Source organism: Octodon degus, unplaced genomic scaffold (genome assembly GCF_000260255.1).
Source record: "Octodon degus isolate 3935 unplaced genomic scaffold, OctDeg1.0 scaffold00334, whole genome shotgun sequence".
Lineage (NCBI taxonomy): Eukaryota > Metazoa > Chordata > Mammalia > Rodentia > Octodontidae > Octodon > Octodon degus.
This window is the reverse complement of record NW_004524910.1, coordinates 981,101-989,224: the sequence shown is the minus strand read 5'-3', so window position 1 is coordinate 989,224 and position 8,124 is coordinate 981,101. Positions and strand designations below refer to the sequence as shown.

At 47.5% G+C, this 8,124-nt stretch overlaps 1 protein-coding gene across 14 annotated transcripts in view; it reads right to left on the bottom strand.

The window, feature by feature from the left end:
• Positions 1-8,124, bottom strand: part of Ppfibp2 (PPFIA binding protein 2) — a 148,678-nt gene that overhangs the window by 112,885 nt on the left and 27,669 nt on the right. For all 14 annotated transcript variants that reach the window (XM_023708141.1, XM_023708140.1, XM_004647863.3 and 11 more), the window contains one exon: positions 179-277. In XM_023708141.1, the coding sequence (XP_023563909.1) occupies positions 179-242 (64 nt within the window). In that variant the 5' untranslated portion in view covers positions 243-277. Of the gene's footprint in view, positions 1-178; positions 278-8,124 lie in introns of those variants that run through there.

Below are 8,124 nucleotides of genomic sequence, written 5' to 3'. Positions count from 1 at the left end.
AGAGAGAGAGAGAGAGAGAGAGAGAGAGAGAGAGAGAGAGACCCAAAAACTATTTAAAAATAAGTGTAACAAAAGGTTTCTCTTTGTGGAAAAAAAAAAAAAGCTGAAAAAGGCAATGAGAGAAGCCAGTTTCTACGATGTGCAGGACTACCTACGAGCACTGGCTCTCTGGGCGTACCTGCAATGATTCCATCCATCTGCTCCAGGGCGGCTTCCAGTGCATGACTAGCGTCAGTAGCCATGGCTCCTCTTCCTGCTCGGTATCCTCCTCCTGTTACTGAAAATCCAAATGCAGAACAAAAGAAAAATTACAGAGCTGCCACATCATGCACAGAAGACAGCAAGACCCTTTATATCCATTGTCGTGCAATGCACTTTCATGAAGCATCCTAGCTGCCCATGCGTAGCATCTGACATCTCCTGGCCTCTTCCCCTTGACAGAAGTGCTCGTCCTCCACCTATTTTCATTTCTGTGGTAAAAAGCCACCACAGCCTTCCTGTGGCGGCAAGGCACAGTTGTTACATCTCTCCAGGCTGACAGTCCCAGGCTCCAGAACCTCCGTCAGCACTGGGGGAGGCCACACTGCCGCATGGCTGCATCTGCCCACCCCTGCAATGCTTTCCTTGGATGGCTGAGACCCTAGTGGAGAAGCCTCACCTGCCTCCTTCAACTCTCCAAGTGTGCCAATATGTCCCACCTTTCTAGGTCTCAGGAACAATGACACGGAGAGAACACTGAGAAACACCACGCTGGCCATCTGAGATGCAGTCCAGCCAGTACCATGCAAAGCTCAGTGCTGCCCTCTCAGCGTGGAGGAAAATCCCCAAGCATAGAGAACACCACTTCCTAACGCTGAATTTCCCCTTCAAGGGCCCTAGCAATAGCGCTAACTGCGCACGCTCAGCCTGGGCCGCCTGCTTCCTCCTCTGGACAACTCAGTTAAACTGCCTTCATGCAGCCTCCTCTCATTTTTCTTGCCTCAAACCTCCTCCCTGGACAGAAGAAAGTCTTACAACAGCATCTACAATCCTAACAAAAGACCCGGCTCAGGTCTGTGACTCCTGGAAATGGGAGTTATCATTTGTTTGCTTACTCAGGAAAACCTAGCAGTATGCGGAGGACCACCTGGAAGGCTCTCCTTGAAAGATGAACCACTGGCCCTACCTCCTGGTTCTGATGTGCACAGAGCTGGCTAGGATGTTTTCTTCCCCCCTCACTGGCTGTAAGCAATGCAAATGGCTCAGGTGTTGATGTGTAGTCTTTGAAGCAATGTGACTGGTTGGCCAGTGAGGCCTGTAGCTCCCAAGTAGTAAGTGTGATGCTAAGCAGCCTAAGTGATGCCAAACAGTGACTGAGAATGAGCCTGAGAAAAGAGGCTATCACTTCCCAGGGCTTGAAAATTGCACATCAAAAGTAAAGCACCCACCCCAAAACACTAGATACCTGCCCTAGTCTGTGATATGCAGATTACTCTTTCTGCATCTGTCTCTCTGCATATTGCTGAGGTGATTTCAGGCCTCCTACCTAGCCCAGCTTACAGCTCTCACCTACTTCCCACTTCCTGTCACTCTCCCAGTCACTCACCCCTGAGCCACTCCCTTCTGCACGAATGGACAAAACCCGCTGGTTCGGCCCTGGATCAAGGCCTTTGTTAGTATTCTAACTGGACTAGCTGGCTCCCTACAACTAGCAATAGGCCTTAGTGTTTTTCTTCTTGCCATGTGTTGTACTAGAAGTGGTAGATGGGAATTAACTTGTTAGAATTCTAATTACTTTTCCATGGGATTACAAATGTGGACTGTTCTGGACCGTCCAGAGGGGCTTTCTACACCAGTATTTCTGACAGACATCACTACATTGAAGAACACAGGCCTGGCTCTCACACTCAAGCACGCCTTAGGCCAGGGAACTCATGGTTGACTGTCTCTGCTAACTTTCCCTGTGGGCTGGATTTTCAGTGTGAAGAAAGTAGATGCCATACAGTAATGGCTCTGAAGATGATGTGGACAAGGACCTCAGGTCCACAAAGAGCAATGCAGGAGCAGTGAAATTCACAGGCACGTAGGTGACAGCCTGAATTAAGATCCAGCTCTGCAATGCATCGTGAGCTCCGGGCCTCAATGTCCTCAACCATAAAATAGGGTAACAGCATTAATTCAGAAGGTTGACATCATGATTAATGAGTCACGAAGGTTTCATACAGAGCACTCACCTACATTCTCTTGCACATGGTAAGTGCTTGATACATAATAGCTGCTTTTGTTACGTGCTTTTAAGGAAGGACAGACCCTCAAGATCTACTATTGACAGACAGGACACCTAAAATGGAGCAGGGGTCAGGGAGGGGCAACCCAGATATACCCAAGAGGCTGGTTCACGTGGAGGAGGTGGGCACAGCACAGAAGTCAAGCCCCTCTCAATGTGGAGGCAGTGCTTCCCAGAGACGAAGGCCAGAGAAGGCCTAGAAACAGCAGGCGCCGAGCTTTCCACAAACCAAGAAGCAATGGCTGCTCAGTCAGCTGAAGGGAATGGGCGCTCCATGAGGGGTCCAGGAGCCTCACATGCACCTCAGGGCCCTGGCAGGGGCACACAAGGCTAAAACCAGGACCCCAGATTTCTCCAGAGGAACTGGGGTCTGCAAGGAAGCAAGCTTGCCTAAGGACACAAGCACAAGTCTCAGAGAAAAGGGAGATAGCAGAAGCAGGGCAAACCCAGGAAAGTCCCACTTGGCCAGCCACACAAAAAACACGTAAGAAGTTTGAGGCACTTCCCTCCACAAGTTTCCCACTGCTCTTGGAGAATCTCTAAAATTTTTACTGTGACCCAGGAGAAAGGTACGGCAGTGTGGCTGGGCCAAGCTGAAAGTATTCTCCCGAGGCTCTTCACGTGTCAGGAGTATAGCTCTCCCAGAGGCTCCGCATCTAGACATTCGCAAGGCGATGCCGGCCATCCCATTCCTCAGCCCTCAGGTCAGTGCTCAGCTCTCTGCATAGCTGCTGATTCTTGTTCCCCAGTGTCTTCCTAGAGAGACCTTCCCCGAACACCTCTCCTCTAAAGCAGCCCTTCTGAGGCACAGTGAACCCAGTAATCTCTTCGCTTTCTTGCTACCTGGCCACTTTCCTCATAGAAGCAAGGTGACCCTGTCTGCCTTTTTCACCCCTTTGTTCTCTGTGCCCAGTAATGTGATTGGCCTAGAGAAGTTTATGAGCAAATGTTTACAAATGAATGGCTGGTTTCATGAAGCCAGCATCCCCTGGACTCCTGATGCACTCAGCATTGGTGAATATTAATAAATCAAACCTAGTCTTTGCTCCTTGAACCACACAGTCTAAAAGAAGAAAATAGCAGTGTGAGCAAATAAATATGACACACGATGAGGTATGCTGACAGAGGCAGGTACAGTACACAGTTTTCTTGAGTCTTGAACGCTAACCAGGTGCCTTCTCAGAAGATAAGGAGAACAATGCTATTGCAAGCAGGGGTGTGGTACACAAAAGACAGGGAAGCCTGTAAGGGCAGGATGTATAGTTGGCTAAGGTCAAAACAGTTGTGAAGACATACAAGAGCACCTCCAGATGCCTCAAAACCTTCCACGGGATTCACATAAGCAGGATAAAGGCAATTAAGCGCAACCACTACTTCAGGGGTCTGGATAACAATGCATAAAAAAATAAAATTAAATTAAAAAATCAAGTGGCCTCAGATGGAAACATAAAGAAAGATCTTGTATTTCAGCAGACTGGGCCAGCAGACTGGGCCCACCAATAAGCGGTGGCTGGCCCCATCCTGGGCCTTGATACCAGGGTAGAATTTGGGAGGGCAGTTGGGGTGTGAACTCACAAGCGCCCATGATGTATCTGTTCTCCACACTGGCAACGGAAAGGTTGTAAGTGAAGAATACAGGCCCGGTGCCCAGTGATGACTTTGTACTTGGCAAACAGCAAACTGGGTGGGCCCGTGGGAGCTGGCCTGCAGTGAAACGTGAGTCAAAGGTGCATCCTAGTCACAGCCCAGGAGGTGGGCCACGAGAGTGGAGAACCTGTTCCAGGCAGTGCTCATGAGGTGCTGGCTCTGAGGTGGCAGAAGGACAATTGGGTAAGAATGGGTGCTGCCAGCCTTGTCACAGGGTCCCTGTGAGGCATCAGTGGTGTTGGGTAAGGAAAGGCCACGTATGCCACAGGTGTAAGGCCTCCTGTCACCATCTGTGAACTCAGACAATTCTACAGACAAGGGAAGCTACAAGGTCACCAATCAAAGTCACCAGTAAGTTTCGTGTTCTGCAGCTAATGGCTATGCTCTTCCATCAGTACTGTTTAGGTCAGAGACCCCATCAGCAAACAACACACCATGCGGCAATCCCTGCCCTCAAGAAACTTGGGACTTAATAAAACCCAAACAACTGTCTTCTAATCTTATACTTGTATACCAAATGAGTAGAGTTTTCCTCTAACATCAAGCAATATTTTGATTCTCTGTGGACTCCAATTGGGTGTCCTGCAAGTCAATTCAATCCTAACACTAGCTACTTCAAAATAGCAACAGATCCCGCAAGCTGAGGTTTCACGCCCACGAGACTGCTCCCACCGCAGATGACAGCTGAAAATCTCCCTGCTGTAAATCAGGAGTTCTTGCAATGTAACCCCTTCCTCAAGTTTGGTAATTCACAAAACTCGGAAACACATTTTACTTGTGCTTACTGGTTTAGTATAAAAGATACAACTCAGGGAAGGCCACATGGAAAAGACACTTAGGGCAAGGCATACAGGGATGCACAGAGCTCCCATGCCCTCTCTCAAGGCCTCACAAGGGCCCATGATGCATCTGCTCTCCACCCCCCCAATACTTCCTGTGTTCAATACCCTGGAAATGATTAAGATTCCTTTATGTAAGCACAATTAGTTAACTCACTGGTCATCCAATCTTTGGTGACTGAACACTCTCTTTTTCTTTTCATTGAAGATGAAGGAGTAGTGGTAGGGTTGGAAGTTTGAAGCCTCTAACCACAGGGTGGGCTCCTCTACTAACCAGCCCATCCCCTAAGAGTCACCCAGTAGCACACACTCAGGTATGGCTGCAAGAAGCTTATGCACAACAAGGTTGTTTCTCTCAACTCTATCCAACAGGTTCATCCTAGCTCTGTGTAAGAGGAAGAGCAAATGCATTATGTTTTAACAGATTAGATCACAAGTCTCATATGACAGCAGGCAGTGTGTATTCTGTGTCTTCCTTGTCTACCGATCCCCACGGGAACACACTATCTTCCTTAGGATCTGGGTTCATCAGAGGTGTGGGGCACATTCACACAAAGCTCCAGAATTAATATTACCAGAGGCCTCCTAGCAAGAAGTAAGGGGAAGGAGCCAGAGAGAGCACCCAAAGAGGGAACAACCCAAAGGGGCTAGGAAAGAGAACAGGAATCAAGGCCAAAGTGCAAAGCCACAAATGCCAGTCAGGGTGACCTCTAAGCACACAGCAGAAAGTAACACTGAGCTCATTTTCCCCATCAGTGAGAGTAAAGGTGTAGCAGCCACCCGAGGGCCTGACACAGTACAGATAATGAGCAATCAGCAGCATGCCACGGGAAGTCCCAGGAGAGGCAGACGCAGGAGAGCGTCTCCCTCTCAACTTGCTCAACACAGTGACAGCTGTCATGCTGGACAACAGCAGGGATCATTTGCTCTGAGCACTTAACACAGCTCTGTATTTGGCCCTGATGAGCAGTCATGCTTCTGATATCAAGAAATGGGCTTGGGGCTGGGGAGATGGCTCAGTGGAATAAGCGCTTCCCTGGCAAGCACAAGGGCCTGAGTTCAATCCCCAGTCCTGCCAAAAAAAAAAAGAAAAAAAAAAAGAAAGAAAAAAAAGAAATGGGCTCATCTGGGCCACAAAGATGTTGTTTAGGAAAAGGTGTGGCCCATTCACTCTTACCCTCCCCCACACTCGCAGGCCTCTGCACACTCTGTCATCATCCTATTAGGACAATGACTGAGCCTGCAGCAACTGCTAATCCAAGAATTTATTCTCCTTTTTACTACAGCCAGGAAAGTGATCCTGCAGCCCTAAAACCAGCCAGCGATGAGGGAACAGCATGTCTCATGTCAGCAGTGCATAGTGATGGATGTACAGCCAGAAGAACGATACCCACAAAGGCCAACTCGGCATCGTGAAGTTGATCGGAGAGCAGGACTTGTATGCGTTCTAAAATTTAGAAAGTGAACCAACCACAGTTGCTCATCCATCAGCTAGTATTTCAAATGGTGCTTTAGATTCTACATTAATTGTTCTCAAGTTTAGCAAAAAGGAATTACAAATAGACAAGAGCAGACAGCCAGGACAAGAAAAATTGACTTAACCCACCACACTGAATTATTACCTTTCATTTTGTTTTTTTTTCTCATAATCAAAGCAGTTAGGGTTGAGGTTGTTGTTTCGGGCAAACTCACATTTCCCCACTGGAACAGAGCTAGGAGTTCCCGGTGCCTGGGAAGCGCAGGAGCCAGTGCTGGGACCCAGCTCCTCAGCATCACATCCAGCAACCCTGCATAGATGACGAGGCCTAGCGGTCCCTCAGCCACATACCGTGCCACTCCACAGGACTTGGATTCAGCCCATACTTCTCCTTTCCCAAAGGACCAACAGATGATAAAGAAACACCACCACAGCACAAGAAATGGAAGTCTGCCTTACAGTTTACAGGCCTCCCATAAACTACCTCTGCCCTTAAATTTTAAGAAACACTTCTTTATTATCTGTAAGCTTGGGAGACAGCCTCTTAAAAAGAATATAAGAGATTTGGCTCTTTGGGAGATGCCATTTGAGCGTCAAGGAGAAAAAGGGAATGAAATTAATTAATGGCAGTGACGAAACTCCCATTCACATCCTATATTAACCAAGAACATAAGTTGGATACCCTGACAGACTTGAGCTAAAACCTGGGCTATGACACATCAAACTGTGGGTCTCCCCTCTCCCTCCCGCTCTTCTGGCAGTGCTAGGGATCAAACCCAGAGCCTCACACCTAGGCAAGTTCTCTATCACCAAGATATGCCCTAGCTTTGTTTGTTCATTTGTTTTTTTTGAAGTCTGCTTTTGATTTTGGGAGTTTTTTCATATAGGGTTTCACGAGGTTTTCTAGGCTAGACTCAAACTTGTGATCCTCCAGCCTCAGCCTCCCGAGCACAGAGGACTCCACACATGCACCACCGTGCCTGTGATGGCTTTGAGCATTTATACAATTTGTTTAGCTTCTCTGAGCCTCAGTTATGTCATCTATAAAATCAGCATAAAGCCAAACTTCTTTTCATGGGCAAAGTAAACAAGAGAGACCTCAGGTAAACACTGCAGACTGCACCCAAACATCTAATTAAGTTACCCACTAAAGCAACAGAAGAACTTATTTGGCAAAACATAAGCCACAAGTAACACAAAGAATGTGATACGAGAGGACATAAGGAGACACCAGGGTGACAGCGACACCTGATATAAGATCAGCCCAAGCCAAAGTTCTGGGAGAGATTTCTTCATCTGTATGATTGTAAGAATTTGTCTAATTCAATGAGCAAACAGAACACAAAGCAAATAACAAAGCACACTGCAGAAATCACAACGTTAGTATAATCACACCCTTACAGTGAAACGCCACGTACAATCTTAGGGAACCTGCCCCAGCAGATTGGGAGCGGGGAAACAGTGCTTGTGGGCTGGGGAAAGAACTAGAAAGAGCTGAATTCTCACCTCTGGAACTTCTAAGTTAATAGATAATGACAATTAGGGCTGGTGAGATGGCACAGTGGTCTAAAGCACCTACTTAGAACAAGCTAAGCTAAACAAAGCACAGTGACTGCGGTTCGATCCCCAGCACCACATGCCAGCCAGCCCGCCCCGCCCCCTGGTGGGCTGAGCTGGCCACACACACACAAAATAAATAAATATTAAAAAAAAAAAAATAGATAATGACAATCAAAAGATACATAAAAGTCACAGCACATTTATTTTTAAGAGAAGCATGTATAAGTAATAAAAGAATTTTAAAAGCTGAGCATGGTAGCGCATGCCTATAATCCCAGCACTTGGGAGCCTACTGCAGGAAGATCACCGAGTTCAAGCCCAGGCTGGGCTACATA